At 50.1% G+C, this 25,949-nt stretch overlaps 2 protein-coding genes across 2 annotated transcripts in view; both read right to left on the bottom strand.

The window, feature by feature from the left end:
- Window positions 1-11,478, bottom strand: part of Cacna1s (calcium voltage-gated channel subunit alpha1 S) — a 66,047-nt gene extending 54,569 nt beyond the window's left edge. Inside the window, exons 1-2 of the mRNA XM_055598074.1 lie at window positions 11,327-11,478; window positions 9,806-9,911 (exon numbers count right to left, since the gene is read on the bottom strand). Coding sequence (XP_055454049.1) covers window positions 9,806-9,911; window positions 11,327-11,478 — 258 coding nt within the window. The remainder of the gene's footprint in view (window positions 1-9,805; window positions 9,912-11,326) is intronic.
- A 1,456-nt stretch (window positions 11,479-12,934) lies between these two features.
- On the bottom strand, window positions 12,935-13,501 carry Ascl5 (achaete-scute family bHLH transcription factor 5). Its single transcript, XM_055598046.1, has one exon. The coding sequence runs from the start codon at window positions 13,499-13,501 to the stop codon at window positions 12,935-12,937; it is 567 nt and encodes a 188-aa protein (XP_055454021.1).
- Window positions 13,502-25,949: the final 12,448 nt, after the last annotated feature.

Here is a 25,949-nt window from a genome sequence, read left to right as displayed (position 1 = left end):
AGAGTTCTCCAAAAGAGCCCACAGAGCTTCCGGGCAGAAGCTCAGATGCATCATGGGGTATAGAGGGGCTTCTTCTTTAGGGTTCAGGCATGTGATCTGCACAGACACGAAGCTTAGAGGAGCCAGAGGTGCTAGACTCACAGAATTCACTTGCTGGGGCCTGTTTGCTTTAGGGGGTCCAAGGGAATTTGATGGGAATTTGGTGCTAGCTAGAACTTGGGCTGAGAGTGCAGCGGAGGTCGGCTGGGTGTCCCCACACATCCCTTTCCACCTGGGTCCTCCCAGGCAGGTGCTTGGGGGCATGCCTGACAGGCACAAGACACTTCTATAGCAGTAATGGCTGCCTGTCTCTGGGCTTCGTCCTCTTTCTTGGTTCTGGGAGCAGACATCAGGAGAAGTTGGAGAAGTCTGTGGCATGGTACCCTGCTTTTGTTTCTTAACACTGGAGGTTTACCCCAGGATGAGAGGTCTACATGGTGGTGTTGAAAATGGCTCCAAGATAGGCAGGGTTTGAAGGCCCTAGGGCCCCTGAGAGTGGAGTCCATTCAGCTTTCCTCAGGTTCCTGCTCCAATAAGAGTGCAGAATGCCCATGACCCCTGTGACCTTAGCACTGGAAAAGGTACAACTCAGGACAGAAAGGAGGCCAGGTGGCCACAATCACCCAGAACAAGTGCAGCCGGTGCTTTCTGTACTCCAGGCTCAGGGGAGACAGTGGTGGACTCAGAATGCAAACGAAGATTCTAAAATTAGCTCACAGGCAAAAAAGACAGTGTGGACTGGGGCTGGATCCTGATGCAGAACCATATTTTCTGTTTCCTATATGGGAGAAACAAAAATCTAAGTAGAAGAGAGGTTCTGCTGGGGGCAGTGGGCCCTTGCCCCAACCCCCATCCTGGCAAAACTTATCCAGTGAACCAGCCTGCTAGGCCACTGCTCAGCCATGCTGTTCACTGATATCTGGGCCTGGAATCTCTCTGACCCCTCATTCTGGAGGGTTTGGACAATGACCAGTTGAGGAGTGAGGGAAGTTGCTAAATTTAGCCCGATGAATCCTTGTTCAAACAGATGTGACCTGGGTGGCTCACTCATGTCACTCTACATACCTAAGGGGAGGGGGGCTCTTCATCCCACTGCTCCTCCTCCACCCGAGCTTCTTCAGGTCAATTGGCAGACATGTCAGGAGCATGTAGCTATGGAGAAGGGACCTAATGATAGGAGGGGAGGTAGGGAAAACAGAAGGCCTAACCAGCTGGGGACAGGACTGTCTTGGATGATAATTAGCCCTATTAAGCAGCACTTACCTGCCAGGACCTGTTCTAGCCATACATACACACCAGATCTACATTAACAGAAACCCTGCACAGTAAGCACTCTCAAATCCACTTTGCAGACAAGTAAGCTGAAGTACAGACAGGACTCTCTAGAATCACACAGCCAAGTGGCAGGACTGAAATACGTGTGCAGAGTCTAAATCAAAGCCCCACAGTCTCAAGCACCAAGCCACAGTGGAGAGAGACTACACGCATCTGTTGGAGCCTGCCCACAAGAGCACATTGTTCCTGCAGGCCCGGGCACAGTATGACTTTGGCTATGGGCTATCAGGGCTGGAAGGGCAGAGGAGGAAAGGAATGAACTCTTATTGCTTAATACCTGTGTACCAGGCTGCATGTGAGCTCACTTCACAGAGCTCTAACAGTTCGGAAAGGGGAGGTACTGGCCCCTGCTCACAGGCAGGGCAACGGAGACTGAGTTTAGGGAGGTGCCAGCAAAGCTGCAGGCTTGTCTGACTTGAGCGCTCTTTGCTTTTCTCCACATGTCCTCAGAAGACTGAAGAGTGTGACACATACCAGGGACACTCCCAAGGCTTTTGTTGTGCAGCCCATGTGTTGTGAAGGTTGTGTGTGGAGATTTGGTGGGGAATGGAGTGTCCAGAGACGCAGCTGAGCCCTTACAGTGGGGAGAGGGCAAGCTGTGGGGTGGGGCAAAAGCCAGGAATCTGTTTTATTTTCACAGATCTGTCCCTCAGCGTGGGTGACCCAGCCAGGCAGCCCCCAGTGGTTAAGGAACAACCTGTTTCTGACCCTCTGAAAGCAAGGCCTGAGCAGGGCCCTGCTGAAGGCCCAGCTTCCCCAGATGGTGAAGGAGAGTGGGCCACTGGCCGCAGGTGTCAGCAGGACATTCTGGACCCTATAAAAAGACAAACGCCCTGGCTGCCAGAGGCTTAGCCTCCAGCCTGTGGAGGACGACGGGTGGCAACCTGAACCCCAGGAATGTGGCAGAGGCATGGAGAGTCCTCTGATGGCTTAGGGCTGGCTGCTTTGGAACTGAGAAGGAACTTAGTGGGTGGCAGTCTGGAGAGTAACTCACCATGGCCTACACAGCAGACAATGTCCCCTATGGTAGTTAGGAAAAACCATTCAGAACTTAGAAGCAAGCAGGGTAACATTACAAGATTCTTGTAACATCAAGGTAGAATATTATTACTTTTATTAATAACTTTTGGTTTTTTTCAGACAGTGTTTCTCTGTGTAGCCCTGGCTGTCCTGAACTTGCTTTGTAGACCAGGCTGGCCTCGAACTCACAGAGATCTGCCTGCCTCTGCCTCCCTGAGTGCTGGGATTACAGGCATGCACTACCATGTCTGACACTATTGTTGTTTGTTTGTTTGTTTTTTAAACATTTCTTAGTTAGTTAGCTGCTGGAGGAGAGTGAGTATGCCATTGTAGAGGCCAGAAGACAACTTGTGGGAATTGGCTCTCTCCTTTCATTGTGTGGGTTCTGGGGCTCTTACTCCGGCCATCAGGCTTGGCAGCAGGCATCTTACCCTCTGAGCCATCTGGCCAGCCTCACAAAGGAATATTTTATAAGTTACTTAACTGTCTAAGGCAGGGTCTCTCAACCTCAATCCTAACTGGCATTGGGGTCAGAATTCTGTCTGTCCTGTGCCAGTACATGCATTCCTGCCCCCAACTTCTTGATTCTAGACATTGCAAATGTCCCTTGGTGGGCCGAAATCCTCCTTTTGTCCCTCCTTTGAAAAGCACTGCCTTGAGGGGTGTTCCTGAGTTTCATTCTCACTATTGGGTCCTATAGAGATGAGTTCTTCCTGGTGTAGAAACATGTTGGCATATGTTCTTTCTGTATGTTAATAATAACATGTGTCGACACGTGTTTTTTCTGTCTGAGTTCTGGCTCAGGGCTCACCTTGTGAAAGGCATGCTTTGACACAGAGTTGCTTTGAGGGCAAAAGAAGAGATCATAGCAAAAGTAATCTGCTTCTAATTGTTAATTAGGGACTTTGATCATGGCTGGTGGTTCTTACGGGTCCCCTAAGGTCAGCCAAGACTAGAGATGTGGCCCTCCCAAAATCGCCTTTTAGTTCAATTGAAGACAAGCCAGGAGCAGACACCTATCGAAGCCTGGGTTTGAGGCAAGACCAGTGAGTCTGGGGATGCAGGCTCTGGGCTTTTGTCTTGCTTCCCAGTTGTGGGTGAACGTTTTGCTCTCTTTCCTAGGACAGCTCAGTGTCTGTGTCTAGGAGAATGCTGAGCAAGGATGCACCAGCCCACAGCCCCCATCCCTACCCCTTGCCGAGACACAGTAAGGTTATCTCTGGGCAAGACAGTCCTGGAGGCCAGACCAGGTATTTGGAACATCTTTTCTGCAGTGAGCAGCAGTACCATAGTCAGGAGAAACAGGATTACAGCGAAGGGCCAGAGCTCAGATTGATTTTGCTTCTTCCCGTGCCCTCTCTCTTCCAGTGCTGAGTGTTTGCAAAGGCACAGGTCTGCTTGTTGGGCTGGGTGGTGATTTAGCCGCTTTGTATCTGGAGGAAGCAACTGAACCATACTGGATAGAATGGAGCCTTCTGCACTCAGTGTTGCCTGTGATGATGACAGGGAACTAGGAAGGCTATTCAGATATGCTGGATAGAATGGAGCCCTCCGCAAACACTCAGTGTTACCGGTGATGATGATAGGGAACTAGAAAGGCTCATCGGACACCCTGGATAGAATGGAGCCCTCCACAAACACTCAGTGTTACCGGTAATGATAGGGAACTAGGAAGGCTGGTCGGACATGCTGGATAGAATGGAGCCCTCCGCAAACACTCAGTGTTGCCCATGGTGATAACAGGGACCTAGGAAGGCTGGTTGGACACACTGAGGCCTCTGAGAAAGATGAAGGGCTATAGAGAACAGGGACAGACAGCAGGTTGGATGAAGAGGGATTCCTCCACCCAACCCCCCATTATAAGGGGACCAAACCTAGGACCTTGTACATGCTGGGCAAACATATTGTCATTGAAGTACATCCTCCCAACAGAAGAGAGGATTCTTTTTTTTATCTGGCATAATCATTTGGCACAGCTATTGGAGATTATAGCCTTGGATTCTAGAACTACCTGGGTATCTAGTGACCTGGGGCTGCCTTGCTGGATCATCCCCTAGGAGGAACAGGGGGGACCCTCAACATGAAGCTCTTAATATTGATGCACAAGATACAAGATACAACCCTCTTTCACACAGAAACCTCTCAGAAGTATACCAGGTTACTACACCACAAACAAGGATGCTGAGGGGATGTGGCGATCATACAATATGTCCAAGAGCACATCTCCATGAAGGGGCCAGGACTCAAGAGTATTCATTTTAGTCCAGACCCTGGCCACCAAGCTGCACTGCTCCTCCAGTAAGGCTGATTTTAGAGCCCACACCCCCATCCACCACCAGGTCACAAGGCTGTTCAAGATCCTCATCTTGCTACTCTTGACCACTGTGTATTGCCAGAACTCCTTGCCCTGTCTGGACCTCAGTTTCCTCTTCTGTTAAGGGAGAACCTGTGGCTTTCCTGATGATATAGAATAGGGCAGAATCAGAAGAGTACCCCAGGCCCAAATACAGGTCTGATACGCTCATGGAATGCTAGAGGTAAGGAAAGAGAGCAGGAGAGGAGACAGCCCAAGGGAGCCCATCCCCTCTGACAAGTGTCAGGGCACTCAGTCATAACCATGACTTCAACTCTCAGAATTGGCTTGTGCAAAGTGAGGAAACCATTTTTGCCTACCCCACACCCTAGCTGGTCTGGCACATGCCATAGCAGGAGGACCATTGTCACTAAATACTTGGGCCTGCAGAACCAGTTGTCCAGGGTGTAGACACAGATACCCGGATCCCAAATGGTTGAGTCTGAATTTACCTTACTCCTCAAGCTCTCTTGCTTAGTGACACTACCGCTTACTTGTCTGCCCCCGCTCTGAAACCCCAGTGCCATTCATGCCTTCCCTGCACTCTGTCCCTACATTCTCAGTTAGTCACCAGGTCCCATCTGGCCCACTTCATAAATCTTTCATCTCCATCTCCAGTGCCTGTTTCAGTTCCTGCAGGGGTGGGTTTGTGTGCCTTTCCTAGCTCCCATTTCATCCCAGTCCATGCCCCAGGTGATGCCCTGAAAAGCTTTTTTTTTCTTTTTAATTTAAATTTAAGGCTTTTTGAAATGTTACCCTGGTGGGCTGGAAAGATGGCTCAGCAGGTAAGAGCATTGGCTGCTCTTCTAGAGGACCTGGGTTCAAATTCCGGCACCCACATGGCTGCTCACAACTGTCTACATATGGAATAAAAAAAATAAAGAAAAAATTTTAATCTCTTTGCGCATGTAGCTCCTTCAACCTAACCCTCTCTTTGCTGAACCTTCTCATAGCACTGTGAAGGTATACTCACAGTCAGACTCTCACTCCTCACCAAGGACCCGGTGTATTGCTGAGAGCAGAAAGAGGAGTGGGGACTCTACTCATAAGAAAATTGGAGGATTTTTTTTTTCAAAAAGTAGGAAATCAATACTCAGAGAGGTGCTAAAACAAAACAATTTATCTTTCTTCTGAAATCGCCATGGCATTAACCGCCACTTAACTATTGTGTGGGTGAAGTCGGAGATTTGCAAGCACCAGAATTCTGTTAATCCCTCTTCCACTATCCTCACCACCCAACAGTCGCCATCCTGTGACCCAGCTAGAGATAAAGAAGGAGGGCCAGGCACTTCTCCATCACACAAAGCTGCTACTGCCATCCACAGTGAACAGAGACACCTCAGGGCATCTAGACCTCCACTTCAGGAGATGCTTTGTCCCTAGATGGACCTTAGACTCTCAGCTGTGCAGAGCAGCCCACTGTGTGGGCTATGCCCTGGCCAGCCCAAGGCTGGGACATCCCCAACCATGCCCATCTCTGAGATATCAAAAGATGTATACTCTAATCAGGCCTTTCCACTCCCACTCCCAGGGAGCCCAGGACCCAAGGGAGGGAGGTAAGAGCCTGTGCTTAGAGTCAGAAGGTGGCAGAATTTGAGAATGTATGGGAACTCCAAGCTCCCAGAGTATGGGTCACTGTCCCAGTGGACTCTACTTACAAAGCATGAATTCCAAGGTGAAATTAAAACTTCAATGCCATGACTGAGAGCATCCATTCTAAGGGGCGGTGCTCTGAACAGACATCACCACAAAGCTTGCCCTACCCACATCCTTCAGGCCTTGGGTTAAATATTCTATCTTTTAGGGAGCCTCTCTGATCCCAGACCAGTTTATAGTCTCTTTCTCATACCTCACATGTGCCTTATTTCATTTTTAAGTACATGTATAACTTGTTAAATTGTAATTATTTGTGTAATTGGTTTAATTAATTGAGCTCTGTGAAGATGGGAACTGTCTTCTTGATTCACAATGACATCTCTGGAGTATTTCCAGGCACTGAATGTATATTTGTAAAATGAATGAGAAAATTAATTCAGATTTTATCCTAGAGTCTCCCTTTTTAAAAGCTAAGTGTTGTTGTAGACAATTGGAATGTTGCCAGATTTCTGTAGACTCTCAAGTAGTCATAAAGTATAGGGGAGAGATAAATCTTTAATCTGTTCTCCTCCTGTTCTGCCACAGCTCATTGTCCTCTTCTGGGTGTTGGAGAGATGAATATGTGCCTGACAAGTGGTGCTGAGGAGGTCTCCAGATGCTAAAGATGCTACAGGGAGCCTCAGGATGCTGAGGAGGCCTGTTGGGGGTTGGTCTGATGCTTGTATTTTGATGCTAATTACTGGCCCTCAAGGTCTGGTTACTGTCCTATCCTGGTTGTGTAAACCTGCCTAGACATTATTCCTGGTTAGTTGATTAAAAGGCTTAAAACCTGGACAGGGCAGAACAGGGTAGGTATGGCCAAGGTTCTCAGGTTTTGGAGAATCACAGGAAACAGATGGACAGACAGACAGACATGAAGAAAGGAGGAAGGACAAAGCCACAATGAGTTAGTGTGGAAAAGGAACCATGTGAGCTAGCAGAAAGGACTCCAAGGATGTCATGGATGGAGAAAACACCAAGATGAAAAACATAAGCAAGTATTCATAAGATTATGGATGAAAGGTAGTCTAGACAGGAATGGTTAAGGCAGATGGCATTGGATGGGAGCTGGGAGGTGGATGGTGAGGTTATTGAGATAGCATAGGTAGAAATATCTGCCCAGATCAAGGTAAATAAGGCAATTATAAATCTAACAGGTGTCTGTGTCTTATTAATTGTGATAGCAGGTTAAGTAATACTGCCATGATAATCATAGGGCTAATAACAATAGCAGCATTATTTAGCCAACACCGTTTTTATCAGCAGCAACAGGGGCCTTAGGATTCTTTCTTAGAAGATCTCAGGATGCTGAGGAGGTCTCAGGCAGAAGCTGCCTTTGACCCTGGGTGTGGCCTATTGTCTTCTGACTTCTCAACAGAGGGTCAGATTAGAGATTTTCCCAGGAGGTTAGTGTCCCATGGAGTAATGGCTTTTCATGGGGTGATGCTGGCCAGCTTGTCCTCTTCTAGGGCGCTTACCTATGGTATGCCTCTGCGCTCTAGACTTGTCTGAAGCTCTGCAGCTCCAGCCACAGACTAAAGAGAAACAGCATAGGACTATTCCGGAAACCATTTTGTTTAGAAGATGAAAGATCACATAATCACTGAGGTGTGATTTAATGTCCTTAAAAGAAGGCAGATTCTTGCAAAATATCAACTTCGTGTGTGTGTGTGTGTGTTTCACACACATGCGTGTGTGCCACCTTGTGGTATTCATGTGTGTGCAAGTACATGTGTACATATGTGTATATGTGTGTGGAGGCCAGAGGACAACCTATGATATCATTCCCCAGGCGCTGTCTACCTTGTTTCTTAAGATGGAGCTTCTTACTAGGAACTAGGGTTCACTGACTCAGCTGGGATGACTGGCCAGTGAGCCCCAGTGACTACTTTGTCCCACCTTCCCAGTGGATCACAAGCACACTCTACCAAAAGCATCCAGTGCATACGAAGCCAAACTAGGAAGCCATGAAGAATGGGGTGGACAAGGACTGTCCCTAAATCTGCAGACACGGATAATTGGGCTTTTTTTTATAGAAGGTCCTAGTTGCACACAGCAGCTTCCCTGGCAGCAGAAATTGCACTGGCCCTGCCCTCATTCAGCCCTGCTCTCTTTCCATTCCAGGAACTCAGTTATTTCCATTCCCAGCAAGCACACATTTAGCAAGCTTCTGCCCAATTCGGAATAGATTACCATGGAAACCAGCCCGAGAAGAGGCAGAGATACACACTTTTTCTTTCTGGCCCTGGATGCGTGCAGATGGGCCTCCTCTCTCCAAGCCCTGTGGTCTCAGTGCAGGGGAAAGCCCTGGAGAATGGAAATCCATTTTCCTGTCCTGTTGTGTGTGTGTGTGGTACTAGAGTAAAAGCCTAGGCCTTCTGGATGCTAAGCAGGTATCCCTCCATTGAGTGTCAGTTCTTTGGTTCCCAGTGGACTTCTCTGGAAGTCCTCATTCTGTTTACCACCCTGTGAATACAACCAGCAAAAGGACAATATCCAGGACCTGAAGAGATGGCTCAGTAGTTAAGAGTGAGTACTGCTCTCGAAAGAGACCGGAGTTCAGTTCCTAGCACCCATCTTGGGCAGCTCATAACTGCCTTTAACTCCAGCTCTGGGGGAATCCAAAGTCATCTTCTAGCCTCTGAGGATACTGTAAATACTCATACATAGACACAGATGTATACAAAGATTTAAAAAAAATATTTTTAAAATATAAAAGCAAGTCTCAATGTCAGTAAGACCAGGATATGAGGCCCTATTAGAAGCTTATATGGGTGCTACTCCACATAATAAACCTAGATTGCAGTCCTCAGGGGTTTCAGGTAGGCTTTTGTTCCATTTATTTATTTATTTATTTATTTATTTACTTACTTACTTACTTACTTACTTATTTATCTATTTGTATATTGGTTCATTTGTTTATCTGCTTACTTACTTTCAGATTCAATAATTCAATGATGAAACCTCCTCAGTACAGAATTGGCTGTGCTGCTGGGGAAGAGGTAGGAGAGAGCAGCACTGTAGGCCTGCAATGCCCTTCCTGCAGCTTCCTGTATCATCTGAGATAGTAGGCCAGCTCAGTGCAAGCAACGTTCTGGATTCTGTCCAGAGGGGAGGTTGGTCCTCAGCATCCCTGGTTCACCCTGCTGTGGTCAGCTCCACGTCTGCCCACTGGTACTACTCCTGGGAGCTCTTGGGAAAGCTCCATGAGTCTGCGCCTGTTGGACGCTTAGTATAAGGAATGCTGACTGATGGTTATCATGGAATTGGGTTGAAGAGGTTAAATCTGGTAAGCTGCAGGGCCACTTAGCACCTTGGCAGTGTGAGGGCAGCGGCCATGACAGCAGCATCTTCCACCAAAACAGAGTCCAAGGACGACGCCCAGCCTGGGCTGCAAGAGGAAGGATGGAAGGGCTTTCTTACCAGGCCAAGGTTCAGAGTGTTGTTGTCATCTTCAGGCATGGGCAGGTACACTGCCAGGGCCACACAGTTGGCAAAAATGGTGAGCAAGATGATGGTCTCAAAGGGTCTGGTGGCACCAGGTTAAGGAGAGCCCTCAAGTTATCTGTGGGATTTGTGGGGATTGAGAGCAAGAAACTGCTAATGGCCAGTCTGGACAATCAGTATAATGCTAAGAGATAGTCAGGCTACATGATTTGTGGGGGCTTGCACCCTAGAATGGCCAGGGAGGCTGGGAGCTGACCACGATCAGGCTGAATAGGACTGGGAAAGGGGGAAATGGAGAGGAAAGCCAGATTACAGAATGATGGGCACACACTCATGCACACCCCCTCCCAGATACACCTCCTCCCCAGCAGCAGCTGTCTCCCAGAGGGTGCTCTGGGACCCACCCTTCCTGGTCACTTAGAAAGCAAATGTGAGGGGAGGGGAAAGCAAGACAGAGTCCCTGGGGGATTGTTTAGGGTTGGGAGCAGAAGCCATGCTGTGTGGATAGATATGGATAAAAACCCCATTCATTCTCTTCCCAGAAACTTCCGTGTTTGAAGAGAGACAGGGGATGGGGGTGTCATGGAATAGCTCCGTGGGAGGAGTGAGCTCAGGAGAGTAGAGAGTGGAGAAAAGAGAAATTCTTTCAGGGGAGACAGATAAGGAGGGAAGGGCCTGGCATGTGGGGGATCAGGCCTGACCCCAGACCCACTGTATCTGCATGGCTCCTTATCTTCCTCACCCTTCCGGTCATCCCCCGTTCTCCTTTTTTTCCAAGGAACAGCTGATGGATTCCCACTCTTTCAGAGCATGTCAAAAATATTTCAAATATTCCTGACTGTCTCAGAACCCACTCAACACAGACCTCCCTCCTCTCTGCAGCCCCTCCTTCCCCCAAATAACATAGATATTTTCATCATTCTTCTTCCAGAAATCATGCAAACCCAGAGAGAGATCGAGGCCCCTGTCCCCAGAGCACTACTTTGGAGCTAAAACATCCACTCCCCAGCATCCTGGAGCCAGTAAGGGCAGGGCTTCCCTCAAATCCATTTCTCCAGCTCCATCTGTAACAGCGACTTGAGCTAGCAGAGGTTGTCCCTGGGCTGTGGAAGATTTCCTCAGGAGTGCTACATCTCTCATCTTCTTGTTCAAAACCTTGAGGGGTACCCCATGATGACAGAGACTCAGACACACTTAGAAATAGCCCCCATGAGCACAAGCCTTCCTAAGATGATCAAGAGCTGTCTCTGGCTGTGGCCTATGAGACAGCTGGTCTCCTCAGGCTCCCTGAAGCTCTGCTTTCCATTGTGGTGAAGGCCTCCTGCTTACCTTCACGAGAGTTTCTTTTGCTGGTCTTAGGTAATAGGTTGCCCCGTTCCCAGAGCCTGGCCACCCAGATGCTGATAATCTGAGCTCTGTGACCACTCCATGGCACCACCACCCACCCACCTCCTACACCCTCTCCGCCCCATCTTGTTCAGGCGGGGAAAAGGATACTTCCACTCCACAATGCTGATGCAGGCCTTCCTTAGAGGGTTCTGGAGAGTCAAGCAGAACAAGGCCCGGGGTGGCCTCGGCAGAATCTCAGGAACAGGTTTCTTGGGCTGTTTCTTCCTCAGGCCCTCATCCTGAGGTGAGGACGGCTCCATGGCTTCCCCAACACCCTTCCTTTCCCTTGCTCCCCCAGCCCACTGCCCTCTCCTCCCTGTGTCCCCAATGCCCCCACGTTGGGGACTGGGCCTGACTGAGCCTGTACTGCTGAGGCAATCAGACAGGGAGGGCGTGGGGGTGGGAGGATTACTCTCTCTACTCCCAGCGAGTAAAATTAGCCCCTGCTGCCCAGCCCAAGCTCCTGAGGCCAGGCAGCTGTCATTCCTTCCAGTCCAGCCAATGACATCCCAATCTGCCCCCAAGGAGGGCAAAGGCTGGGTGCAAAGGGGTGAGACTTGAGCGAGTAGACGGTGTCCCTTATTACACCCAGGCCTGAGATGGGGCAGGGGCGGTGGGAGACAGGAAGGCTTCGGAGCTGGGGCAATGGGGTTCAGGGAGAGGAGCCTGTGGTGTGGAGGCACAGAATTCAGGCAGGTCCCTCATGCTGAGATAAAGTTTCCCCCCCAGCCCAGCTCTATGACTCTGTCCAGAGAATGTGCTGGGCGGTAGCCTCGCCTGGCGTATCTCCATCCACTCCAGCCTCAGCATCGGTCAGGATCCGACCAGGCCCCCTCTCGCTCTTACCACCACGTGTCTTCTCCTGTCAGGCAGGGGCCCCTCTCCCACTTGAGTGAAAGTCTCCCAGGCAACCCAACCTTGAGTGTGCACGGCTCTCCCCTGCCCCCTGGCCCTCATAGCCCTCACTGTACAAGCTCTGCACAGTCTCTGTATACAGTCTCTGTATACACTCAGCTCTCTGGAAATGTTACTTGGCTGCATGAGCTAGTAAACACCCATATACCCTTGCAGAAAGTATCCTGGGCCGTGGAATCAAATGAAGAAGAGGAATACGGTGGAGGGTGGGCATAGACACTAATTCAGAAATGACAAATTTCATAGTCCTTTTATTTAACCCCTGATGTAAACACAATGTCAATGGAAGCTTACAAGAAGTGTACAAGTCTTGTGGTTGTGGGAGGCATGAAGTCCTTAGCATGGGAAAAGACCGGGAAACTATACTGAAGGGTGGGAGAGGGAAGCTACAGGCTCTCTCTCTCTCAAGTCTGTCAGCTCCAGCAGCTGCCTGCCCTCCCTTCCCTAGTCCCTCCCTCTGAATTCCTGCTCTCTAGAGGCAAACTCCTCGCTAGTATTTGAGGCCATCTTGTGGAAGGTTCAAGCATGGCGCATAATAGTCAAAGTACTGCCGGCTTCCAGGGAGCCTGTTGCTGTCCGCCGAGGCCGGTCTAGGAATTGTCCAGGGCTCCGCTCCTCACTGCACTAACCACCTTCTGAGATCCCTATCTGTCCCTTTCTTCCCTAGGCCCGAACATCTGGCTCAAGTCGGTGGAGGTGGGATCACAGACCTCGAACATCACTGTCCTGCCCCCGCCCGCACAGATGACCCAGAAGACCCCATGCTGTTCCCTAGAGGGACAAGTCAGGCCTCTGGCCAGATCAAAGGCTGGATTCCTCCGATTCCAAGAAAGGCGAGGAGGAAAAAGAGGAGGACCCACTGGACTTGGCCACCAGGGACGGGAGCTGCGGCGCGTCGCCGTGACCTGCGAGGGCCGGCTGCGGGGGTGTGGCGGCGGGTGACGCTCCGTCGGGGGCGGCGCTCAGCAGCTCCTGCAGGTACTTGATGTAGCGGATGGCAGCGCGCAGCGTCTCCACCTTGCTGAGGCGCTTCTCGGCCAGGGCACCGGGAAGGTGGCCGCGGAGGCGCGCGTAGCCCTCGTTCACGCACTTGACGCGCTGCCGCTCGCGCTCGTTGCGCTTCTGGATGAAGGCGGGCTCGAACGGGTAGTCGTAGACCCCGAAGGCTCCGGGGAAGGGCACGTAGGGGAACACCCCAGCATAGGCGTCGTAGTAAGACGGCTCTGCGTGGCCCGGGTACAGCAAGAAGGGAACATTGCCCAGGGGTTCGGTGGCTGCCAGCGGCGTCTGTCCCGCTGCCACGACACCCAGCTGCATGCCGCTGGGGGCACCGCGGTCCACCAGGGCTCGGCAGAAGTTGCTATTCATTGTGCCCTGTGGAGCTGGACCCCGAGTGAGGCCCCTGCTCGGGCTCTGTCTGGTCCTGACGACGCGGACGTCACATCGCTAGCAGCTCTGAGGCGCCGCTAGTTGCTGAGGCTTCATTTTGCCCTTTTGGGTTGGCTTGGACTTCCTAATGTGAGTCATAGCCCTGGACAAGTGCAGCACCTTGCAGAGGCTCAGCGCATACCTGCCGCGATCTTGCGTGTGGTGCCATGGGCTGAGTAATCTGAGGACTGTCGCCCTCCTCCCTGGCTCTCCCTGCTCTCCCTGCAGCCCAGCTTCGGCACTGCTCCTGGCTCTAGCTGAGGGCCTCCATGATGGGATCCCCTAGTGGATACTTGTTCCTCACTCGTTCTTGTGGGATTCCCAAGCTGCGGGGAAGTGTGGGAAGCAGCAGCAGAAGAGGCCCCAAAACTTCGCTAAAACAAGAGCGAACATGTCAGTAAGAAAAGGCCTTTGAGGGACTCCTATCTCTAGAAACGATCAGGAGGGAAGAGAGTGCGGACTTGGAGAGCTATTGGTCTGAGCTCAAATCTTGTGTTCACCCTTCAATAGTCAGATGACATCCTTGAGTCAGATTTCTGTATTTGGAGAGACGGAAAACATCCTTCACAGCTCCTAAGATAAAAGAAGCAAAAAGAGTAAAAGCATATCCTGGAGCATCCAGGACCTGGCCTGGCTGATAACAGTGGCCATCTACGTCATTTCCTTTGAAAATGCAGATCATCTCATTGCTGGAACCTTCTACATCTAAAACCAGCGAGAGAAAAGCCTACTGAGGGGCTGGAGACATAGCTCCTGGAACTCACTCTGTATCTGCCCAAGCCAAGCCCATTCCCTAGCATGTAATAGATGCTTCATAGATCCTGGCTGAACAGTCAAGAAAGGGGATTAGGCCAAAAACTGGGTTTGTCAGGGTGGGGCATAATTACACGTAGCTTCCCCAGGTTTCAGAAAGCTGTTATTTTGGAAACAATTGGTCTGTGTTGAGCTTAAATGCCACCAGGTTTCACCAGCTGTGCTTATCAGGTTCAAGGTGTATATTCTGCCTCTCTGGCCCTGCTCCCTGCCTAGTGTGTGTCCACCATGTTCCTAGGCATCCTTGTAGTGCTCATCGCTCTCCTTGTCCCCTTTGAGGATGACGTCCAGAGTCTACTGAATGGGGGAGTAAGCACCTGCGCTGAAAGCGATGAGACCTCACCAGGCCTCGGCAGTGTGACCTGTCTGTGTGGCAGAAAAGAGCCAATCCTCTCCCTGCTGAGAAGCTGGTGGCAATCTCAGATTACTGGGTGTCTTCTGTGCCCTTCTGCTTTTGTCTTTTTGGCAGGCCCTGAGTCTGTCCCCTTAGCCTTCTCCTCCATGCTGACAGAGAACAAGGAATCAACAATGATCCAAAGCCTCACAGAGACTCACTCTTGCTCACAAGTGGAAGCTGATGTTTAAGAGGCCAAGGCCTAAGTCTTTATCTCCCTGCTCTTAGCAGAACCCTGGAGCTTCCCACTGATTGTAGAAGAACACTGGAAGATTTTTTTTTTTCTCTAATGAACCCTTGGCTCTGTTAGGGTAATCTAATGTTGTTGTTGTTGTTGTTTTTCTGTTGTTGTTGTTCATTCCTCACTCACACCTTGGCTAATATTCCAATTGTGGGGTCCTGAATACCTCTCTCACCTTGTTAATCCTTTTGCTACCCATGCGAGAGTTTAAATATGGGTCTGGCCCACACTGGAGAGCTTTCCAGATCCCAGCCTAGGCTGTCAAGACTGAGATTCTGTGAATTTACTCAGGACATGAGCTTCAGTGGTCAGGGCTGGGCTTTTTCATCTAAAGATAAAGTCCCTCACACAGTTCTGGGAGCACATTCAGGGTACTTGCTAGTATTGTTCTATATCTTTAAAAACAGGATCTAGACTTGATTGCCTATATTTGGTCTGATAGAGGGCAGAAGTTAAGTGGTGTTAACGGCAGTTTTAAGAACACAGCTTAACTTCTCATGTTGATTCAATATTCCGAGAACTGTTTTTAAAAATAAATAGTCCACGAATTAGCATTTGTTCTTCATAAAACTATTCAGAAAGGTGAATCAAACAAGAAGCCCACTCCAGTCAGCAGACTTGCCATGAGAGGGTAGTAATTTCAGCTGTGTAAGACACTGTTCTAAATGCTATTCTTAAATACTCTCACACCATTCTTGTGAGGTAGCTAATATTATCTAGTTTTGCAGGTGAGGAAACAGAAGATGCATGAAAGTGAAGTCACTTGTCCAAAGCTCTGGGTTAGGATTCATGAACTAGTAAGTGCTAACCAATCATGCTCAGCTTCCTGCTCTTCTGTGTTAGTTCTCTTGGTGACTTGGCACCTAATTAGGGAATCCGAAAGGTTCACACTGACTTAACAAAGGATCTTATTAAGTGAGAGCTCCTGCTGGAGGGATGCCCCCCTGCAGATTGAAGTTATGGAGCTGGTTTTTAACCTATGCTGAGAGGGGTCACTTGGGTCACCCGTGGGAAGACTAGGGTCTTGTTAGGGATGGGGCATGGAATTCTTGGAGCCAAACATCACCGCTGAGAATATGATGAGAACCTTTTTTCCCCAAGTTTAAGCAAAAACAAAAACAAAATAAACAGGAGCAGTGGCCTTCTTCCCAACTTCAAAGGCCCAGAGTATCTGCCCCTGGTCTCCCTAGTAGAAATGGCTTCCAACCTCACCACAGTGTGGTGATGGAGAGAAATGCAAGTAGATGGGGGTGAATACAATTCAGGTCCCAATCCTGTGAAGTTCTAAAATTCCTCTCATGGCTCTTCTTGGAGATTGAAGGTCTTAGGGTCAGCAAGCAAAGCTTCATGGACTTCTGTCAACGCTACTATTTTTCCTTGAGTTTGTTAAACATACACCTCATACAAACTTTCTTTGCACAAATATGTGCAATTATTACTTTTTATTTGATTTGAATAAAAATAGAGAGCGCCGGAGTAAGTACTAGGCACCTCACTGGATAGGGGGTGGCGCTAAAATAGTGCATTGTAGCCTTCCCTGCACATGTCATCCCCAGCGGCCTTGCTTTTCTCACTGTCTTCACTGGGGCCAGAGTTGGGATCTGAGGCCAGAGGATGGCAGAATAACCCTTTCCACAGGCAATCGTGGCTCTGGAAGAGGGTTTGTGGAACGCAAGCTCTTCACAACTCGGCTGCTTGTCCTATGGCTCGGAGAGGCCCCTGGCTGGTGTTCCGTGTACAGTGGTACTTCCTAGCAGCAAGGAGACCACCTCCTGAACCTCCCCTCCATTCAACCTCCCTAAACCAGAAGAAGCACTCAGTGGATGGAATCCTGGGCTTTCGGCAGCATCTCCCCCATCCCTGGACAATGTAGGCACTTTTCCCGAAATGTCCACAGTCAAACACTCTGATGAACACAGCCTGCACTCTCCTCCTCAGGGATACACGGGGCCCTGAAAAGCTCTGCAGTAAAGAAACCTGTTTGTGTTGAACCTGAAAATTCAAAATGAACTATACACAACACTTTAAGAAATTCTTAAGCCTTATATATGCTTTCCGAGAGTTCGACAAAAGTATCCAGAATAAATACTTTAAAACAGAAAAGGGCTGGATGGTGGTGGCACATGCCTTTAATCTCAGCACTTTGGAGGGCAGAGGTGAGCAGATCTCTGAGTTTAGGGACAGCCTGGTTTACAGAGTGAGTTCCAGGACAGCCAGGGCTACACAGAGAAACCCTATTGAAAGAGGAGGAGAAGGAAGAAAAGAAGAAGAAGGAAGAGGAGAGGAGAAGGAGGAAGGAAGGAAGAAAGGAAGAAAGGAAGGAAGGAAGGAAGGAAGGAAGGAAGGAAGGAAGGAAGGAAGGAAGGAAGGGAAATAAATGCCAAATATCACAACTTCCGTTGGGGGGTATGTCTAATAGCCTATAGATATTTTAGAAGGATAACCTGGCCACTCTCACAAGTACATATTAATGCCTTCAAATGTGCATCAACACGAGCAGACATTTTGGGATGTTTTATGCTACATGGGATATGGTAACTACAGCTATGGGATCAAGCAGAGGTGACCAATATCACATCCCGTAACGGTGAGCTCACCTGTACCTTAGATGGCCTAGAAAATGTCATGTCAACTCAGCAGCTTGGGTCAGTCCCACTTGCCCTTGATTTTTCCAGAATGAGGTGAAACCCCTGAAAGGCCGTCATCTTCCTTTCACACTGCCCCTCCTGCCTCAGCTTTGGGGTCTACTCCCAGGTCCCATTTCTGCAGCCAGTTTTACCGAGGACTTATCACAGAGGCGCCCTCTGGTGCTTGCTGCTTTGCCTAGCATGCTGTTTCCTTAGTTCATGTTACACCTGAGAGGAGCCAGGACCTCCTTTGTTTCCAGAACTGAGAATGAGAGCCTTTCATGGTCCCAAAGCTTGGTTGCAATTTATCGGGCTCTAGTTGGTTGATGTAGGAGGGTCTTCTTGGCTCGACAGGGGCCCCAAGGTTTTAATAAGAGTTGTGATCATTAAGGGGTGTGTTAGCAGCTGGAGTTGGGTAAAGGACCTAGTCTCTCCTAAACCCTCAGCCTTGGTACTGTTAGGAGGAGTCAGGAAGATGACCTGAGAGCACTCCCCACTCTATAGGAAGGGCTTCTACCTTCTCAGTTCCAGGACTGGGGAGCACAGCCTCAGAAAGCCTGCTCTCCAGGAGGCCTATGGGAAAGGCAGCCTGAGGCAGGAAGCCCTGGCACTGGGTGTCAGCTGGCACTGACAGCTCCTGTCTCTGGCCAAGCAGCCTTAGCTCTGATTTCTACATGCCTCAGTCTTCTCAACAGCCAAATGAGAGTAATGCCGTTTACCTCTGTGGTCACTGTAGATGAGGGTCACGTCCATGGAATACGTGAAATATCTAAGAATGGAGTTCTGGTCACTAAGGCACATGACCCAGGGTAGAGCTACCAAGATCTGTAGGGCCCCTGGTGGTGGCTGTGAGGAAGCTCTAGGTGGCAGTGCCCTCTACCTATATTGCAGCTGGCAAGCACCCTGATGCTGTGCCTAACAGCTCTCAGAATCGCATCTGTCCTGACAACCACATAAAAAAGGAAAATTCTGTATGTTAAGTCCCAATTTTCCCCTCAAAGGTCTGAACGAGAAAGGTAACAGAAGTCACCTGATTCTATGCCAAATGCATGCACAGATGTGATCTGTCAACCCACTCCCACAAACGTCCCCTGAGCTCTTCCTAGGAGCTCTTTGTGGCCTGAGTGCAGCTGAGAATGACCTAGATTGTCCTCAGCCTCAGAGGAGGGCGGGACCTTACAGCAGTAGCCATGCCTCCTATGCATAAGGCATTCATCCATGTACCAGGCACTGTTCTAAGTGTGCCGGGAACTACTCCAAGCCGTTAGTGTTGGTAGTGATAATATTCCTAGTCGCAGAGGAGGAGCCTGAGGTAGAGGGTAGCCGAGTGCCTTGCACAAGGTCACATGGTTGTTATAGTCAGGTTGATTCATATTGGGGCAGCTAGGCTCCTGTGTAAGCCCCACTCACTGTGCATGACAGAGAAAACCAATCCCACCCAAGAGAAGCCAAGGAGGGAATAAACTGCCCCACGCGGTGGAGTGGGAAGTGTCCTGTGCCCGCATCAGCTTTGCCCCTAGCTTCTGGCACATGTGGGCAGTTTTGTGTGTCTGATGCAACCGGGAACTAAGGATCCGGCCGGTAGGCTGGCTAAACCATTTTGTGAACTGGAGTCCAGACTGGTATCAGAGAAAGACCGGCGTTAACTTTTGTGATTGTCATCTGTCACAGCAGCTACCCATCCAGCATCACCCTCTCTTTGGTTTGGGACCATTTTTTTCCAATGTCTTTTCAAGCCTGCAATGAGCTTTGGGAAACATTTGCTCTTAGTTTATCGTCAGGGGACCTGATAGACTCACCCACAGAAGCAATGGCATGCTGGCCCAGGAGTCAGCAACATTTTAGAATTTGGAGCATGCCCAGACCAGACAATAATAGTTAACCCTGGAAGGCCGGGATCTTCCATGCCAGTCTCTATTCTAAACAATAAATATTCATGTATGTGCTTACATGCATATGTGTGCGCGTGGTCTCTCTGTGTGTGTATGAAGTCCATTAATTCTCACTACTGGACAGGTAGGAAAGACAGAGGAAGTGACATTCCCAAGGTCACTCTGATGACTAAATCTTAGCTGGGAATCAAGTATGTGTTCTGGGACAAGCCAGTCATTAGCCAGTCCAGCGAGGAATCTTTATGAGTCCAGGAGAGTGAGCAAGTCTGAGATTCAGAAGAGATAAAGTCCATTTCATCCACAATGCTCACCCAGCCAAACCTGAGTACTGCTTCCCACTTTACACCAAACACAGAGGAAGAGGCTATGGCTTAGGAGCCAGGACATCTGTATTCTTGTTTCCAAGCTAACTCTTATTCTAAGACAAAACTGCCCTTTCCACTCTCCAAGGTGGAATCCCCTCTGAGGAGTCCAACAAGTCCAGTGGGGTGGGAATCAGACCACTGGAGAATGGGGGTGGGGCTGATAAGCTTTGACCAGGAGTCTGGTATCTGGCTTGAAGGAATACCTACTGCTGTCCCAAGGCTGTGTCGCTGTGACTCCTTTCCTGAGCACTGCCCCCCACCCCAAGGTGTTCAGAAAGATTTTGGGCTCCATCACACTGATCTCAAAGACAGGCTACACAGAATGGAAACCTTCCTGTGGACAGTGAAGGATGGTAGGGACGAGGCAGGAAGTTCTGATGAAGAAATCCATTGTGAAATTCTAGGAGTATCCCCCTGTGTAGAACAGTCAGCGTGCACGCTGGAGCCGTGGCTGGGATGGGGGTGTCGCTGAGGCAGACGTTGCCTGGGGGAGCTGGCCATCATCACCATGGCTGCCTGCTTCCTTGAAGGTCCTGCTCTAGACCACAGGGCTCAGCTCACGTCACTCATTGCCAACCCAGGGGACAGAGGAGAAAGGAATCCTCGAGTCCATTTCCACAAAGGATTCCCTTGCAGGATTTCGTCATGGAAATCCTTTGGGGAGCACGAAGAAAAGTTTTGAGATTCCCCTGGGAAGACATCAGACTCAGAACTTAGAGGTGGGGAGTGACTCGACACTCCGGGGCTCAATGGTCTATAGCATCTGAAAGGAGGGAGCAGACAGAGCAGGTGGAGCCCTTGGGTCACTCCTGCTGGCATTCGTCCTGGTGTTTGTGTCAGATGTCTCCAGTGAACTCCATGGGAGGAAGATGAGGTTAGTCGAATCAGGACCTGAGATCAGATTGAACTGCTCTCCTAGTTTCTCAGCTGCCACCACTGTCCCCTTGATGGCAGCTGAGGTCATCACCACCTCATTCACCTGGCTGCCCTGAATTCTCTCATCTGCCTCCTTTGCCTTCTCATTTCTTCCTACCTCAATTCCAGAGCTGGAATTCTGGACTAGCTAGACGTGGCCTGAACCCTGGCGTGGGCATTTCCCAGTTGGGGGCATGAAGAGCTTAGTACCTTCTGTGCCGCTCCTGGTTGGGGCTGGCACCAGACCCGCTAGGGTTAAGGTCCCGAAGGCTGCCTGGCTGTGTGCTCAGGGAACAGCAGCTGCTGTTTACTGATGGGGGCAGTAGCTGGTGTCCAGGCTCTGGATGCCCGGATTCATCTGCCTAAAACAATGCTTTGGTCATGGTGCCCCGAGAGAGACAACTGATGCCTCCTGTGGTCCTGATTTCCTTGCTTGGCACATAGGCTTCTCAGCGGGCTGCTATCATCCTCCTCCCAGTCCCCACCAGCCCTTAGCTCCACCACAGTGCTGCTCTGCTCGCTTCCTTCCCTCTATCAGCCCCGAGCCCTCTCCTCCAAGCCTGTGTTGGTGGGATGTTCCCTTCCAGGGACATCAGCCACTCCTCTCTCTACCCACCCACCCTCCCGCCCCTCCTTCTCCTCCTGCTGGGACCTGTTTGAGTACATCTTTGTCCATGGGGGCTTCTTCTCCCTCTCCTGTTTCTATTCTTTTTCTTTTCCCGAAGCCTTTGTCTCTCGGTCACTCCTTGGTCATAGTGTGTGTGGGACACTGGTGGGTCTCTTGCATGGTCATTGACCTTGCTGCACACATTTTTGCATATTGTTCTCTCTAGAGAAGGCAGAATGCTGCCCTGTGCACTGATTCATCCTGTAAGGCCCATCACTGTTCCTGACAGGCTGGAGGTGCCCAGAAATTAGCCTAAGATAAACGGGAATGTGCTTCTTCCTTAGAACAGGCTACTGAGCTGAATGTGGCTATGGCAAGCACACAGTCTTGACAGCCACATCTATACCTAATGTCTGTGGTTAAGCAGATATGCAGAGGTCCAGCACCCTGAAAAGATAAAACCCACTGTGCAAGCCCTGCTCCAGATAAATGCCCAGTGTCAGCGGGAGGAAACCTATATCGTTAACGGGCACAACACTGGCTCATAACACAGAGAAGGGTGACTGCTTATTGGACACCTACCTGATGCTAGCAATTTATTTACTTCCCTCGAGTTCCCTTCTGAGTAGCTCTTTACCCCCTTTCACAGACTGCAGAGCTGAGGGCCTGAGAGCTGAGCTGTGCTTCAGGAAGGCTGTAGGTCTAGTAAACCTCAGTGTCAGAAGCTGCAAAATATTTCCCTAACATTCATCCCTGTGCTGACTGCTAAACAGGCATTTCATTTTCCCAGCAGCGTTGGGAGACAGCCACTACTGACCCCGTTAACAGGTGCAAGCGGAGATGTGAAGAGCAAGTGGGCCAAGGTTGCTGTGCAGCTGCTGTGTGAAGAAGCTGGATTTGAGCTATCACAAATCTGCTCAAAAAGCCTTGTTCCTCACTGCTGCCCCCACTTCCTTCTGGGGGCCCAGGTCTCAAGTTCAGACCCAGGTCAAGGCTCTCTCCTTTATTGAATCCCTTCGAATTTTAGCTTCTGTCCAAGAAAGGCATCTCCCAGCTGATCTCTACAAAAAACCCACGGTGATCTCTAGGCACCACCAGGCATTAAGCCAACCGCAGGGGGCTCTCTAGGGGGCAGGTCCATGGACCTGGCTGGTGGCACTGTTCCTGGCAGCACAGCTAATCCCACCCCCCCACCCCACAAGAGGTGGGTGCTGCAACCCCACCAGCAGGTGGCCTGGCTCTATTTCTTCTCCTTTGGGTAGGCGAGTGTGAAGGGGTGACTAAGCCCTAAGTAAACAGCGACCTCCCTCCTCCAACTCTATTTCAGGTTGAAGCACATCCCTCCATCCCCATCACACAGTTATCAGCTACTTGCCTGGGGTTTCAGCTTCGTTCCTGTTTGAACTGCTGTTCCTGGCCAGGGGCGCCTGGGACTCAGGTGACTGCAGGCCCTCCAAGCTGCCTGTGTGCCTCTCTGCTTCTCCCTCCGCCTCTGGCCCAGCTGCACTGCCACAGCACTGGGAACCAGGTACACTTCACCTGATTAAGCTTCAGTGTGTGTGACACACCCAGAAAGGGAGGGAAGAGAGGAGGGGGCTCCTGAGTAGGGGATAGGCCACTCCTGGCCTGCTGTGATTGGCTGCCCTGAACCTGGGTGAGAGACTGGGCTGGAGTCTAGAGACAGCCTTGCCGTCCTCCAAGCACTGCCCTTCTATGGGGTAAGGGGAGATTGCATGTATGGCCCAGAAGTAAGGTCTTAGGAAGGACACCGAAAACACGCAGAGGGAACACATGAGGGCTTGGGGAGGGGTGTTCTTTGCTTAATGGGGATCATTCTAGAGTTGGTTTCATGGTACTGGATAGGATTGGGGCTGTCTGATGATTGCCAGACCCTACTAGGCTGAATGGAGGGGTTTAGAACCACAGTGGCCCTCCAGGACAGTTCCAAGGCTAGTGGTGGTAGTGTTGGGGGTGGGGGGAAGCGGGTGGAGGTGGCTGACTTTACACAGCTGCAGCTGCCAAGGACTGCAGAATGCAGAGGGAGCGGCATGTGTGTAGAACTACCCAAAGCCAGCCAGCAGAGCCCATGAAGGTTAACTAGACTACTGTCCTCAGGACTCCTTGAGGAAAGTGGGCCGGAGAGAGGGGAAGAGTTGGCCTGTGGAACTGCACGTAGCCCAGATCTGGCTAAGGAGAACAGCCAAACCAGAGAGAAGGCATCGGCTAGAATCTGGGAGACCCATATTCCAGCAGTAGGCAGCTACCTCACCGTCACCCCATGCTGCTTCTCCACAGATGGGAGCCTAGGCAGGGGCTGTAGAGCCAGCAAGGACTTTTCTCATCCATAGTGGGAATTCCTACTTCCCACCACATACACATACGCTGAGAATAACAGACAACACACCTCCTGAAGGCTTATGACATCCCGGGTCTGCTGCAAGTGTATGCTAGTGTGCTGATGTGTGCGTGTGCACACATCACTCTACCCAGGGAAACAGCACTACCAGAGAGGAAGGCAGCTTGACCTGAGACCAGAGAGGAAGGCAACTTGACCCGGCCAAGATGGCATGCTAGGAAGGGTCTGCACTGGGAGTTGGAGGCTAGCTCTGCATCTATGGCTCAGCTACCACCATAGTGCCCAATGGGGCAGGAGAAGGTCCAGGGTCCAATATAGGTTCATTCAGGCCTGCGCTGAGCTGCTGTTGTATCACACCAGAAGCCCAGCATTGGGAAGCCCTCTGCTGGTCCCTCTCATCCCAAATTTCCTTAATGAGGAGACAGAAACCTAGAGAGAGCAAGTCACTGACTGGTGTCAGCTCTGAAGGGACCAGATGTCAGCTGTTCCAAACTTGTTTGTACAGGCTGCTTCCACCATGTCTGCTTTTCATTCCCAGCATCCTTTGTGCTCTCAGTATCAATATCTTCAGGGCCATCAAGTGTGTGTGTGTGTGTGTGTGTGTGTGTGTGTGTGTGTGTGTGTGTACTAATTATTTCTTTGGAATACTCAATAAAATGTGTAAGCAATTGAGAAAAAAAAATGCATTATTACAAGCAAGCCTCAAATCATCTTGCTCATGTAAACTGACCTTTTGAGAAACCACAAGCAAGTTTAGTAGGCTCTGTAGTCATCTATAAAAGAGGGGGTCAGTGAGGAGGCTGGCCTGGGTCACATAGCGAGGAGCTGCAGATCTGGTACTAGGACCAGAACCTTGGCCTTCTGTGTCCGTGCATACAGCTATCAGAGGCTCTGAGCATCCTTGGGCTTGCCTGCCCCCAGATACTATGTCTGGAAGAGGAGAACAGCCCCTGGAAACTCTGAATCAAGCCTCACTGGGTGGTCTAGCTAGCTGAAGGTTGGTTGGTCAAGATAGCCTGATGGCTGGGAGTCTCTGGTAACAGTGACAGGAAGCCATGCTGAACAGTCATTGTGGTAATGCAAACAAAAGCTGCCCACACTCAACATGTGCTCTTATGGGTCAGGCTCAGGGATTTGCATCAAAAACCTCATCCTTATAGCCAGGGTGGAGGTAGGTGCTTCTTGCCACAGTGAAGAAAGTGAGGCAGGTAGAGTATTTTTAAAAGGTATTTGCTCTGGGACAAAAAGTCCTGAAATGATATGTTTTAAGAAATATTTAAGAATATATTAAAATTTTACTATTAATCATCTATAATGTCAGATAATAATTGTGGGGATTCATATGATACAATGTGATGCTTTTTTATTGTTTAAGAATTTCATGTGTATTCCCATAGATCAGTGTATGTAGAGCTTTTAAAGTTCCACTTAGGTATGTACATTTGCAGTCAGGCCTGGCAGCAAGTACTGAGTCATCTTGCTGGTCCAACCTGTAGTTTTAAATTCGGCTCAGAGCTACTTGATTGGTGAGTGGCAGAGAGACTTGTACCCAACTGCTGGCCTGTATCTACGTGCTAACATCCCCCTTGCTTCCAAGTGAAGGAATGATCTCATGTGGAGACTTCTGCCTGGCCCCTCTGATGGCATCCTTTGACAAACACAAATCATAGGTTGGACCCTGGCTGTGGCACTACCACAGACTGGGGGACTGGCAGCGAGGGGTAGGGCTAAGCTCAGCCGGGGCCCGCTGCCTACTGATTCTGGAGCTCTGGAGGGCGTGCACCTTGGGAAGCAGATGCAGTTGTAGGCTTGCTTGGGCAGCACACTCAGGCTTGGGGGTCTTTCTGACATCCCACTGGTTTCTCCTTCCAGCTCAGCTTGCTTTCCAGCCCTGTGCACTAGTACTAATGAGTTGGGAGCAATGGGAGGCTTGAGTTAGCTCTTGCCCAGGACTCCTGGCAAGAATAAAAGCTCCAGAGGGCAGCTCAGAGAATAGCTTGACGTAAGACCTGACACCTCTTGCAAATGTCTCTTTGTAGGGCGTCCCAAGGGGCCCCTCTGCCAAGAGCCTGCATAGACCCAGCTCAGTAGCGCATGCTACTGAGGGACAGGCAGACATAAAGAACCCACATACCTTAGGAACCCCACCACTCTGCACATTCTGAAACAGGAAAATAA

Source organism: Psammomys obesus, unplaced genomic scaffold, assembly GCF_907164565.1.
Source record: "Psammomys obesus unplaced genomic scaffold, mPsaObe1.curated_primary_1811, whole genome shotgun sequence".
NCBI lineage: Eukaryota > Metazoa > Chordata > Mammalia > Rodentia > Muridae > Psammomys > Psammomys obesus.
This window is presented reverse-complemented; position numbering and strand designations above follow the sequence as displayed.

What these genes read in the sequence shown, in the direction of transcription:
- Ascl5 (XM_055598046.1), bottom strand. Translation starts at nt 13,501, where the DNA reads ATGAATAGCAACTTCTGCCGAGCCCTGGTGGACCGCGGTGCCCCCAGC.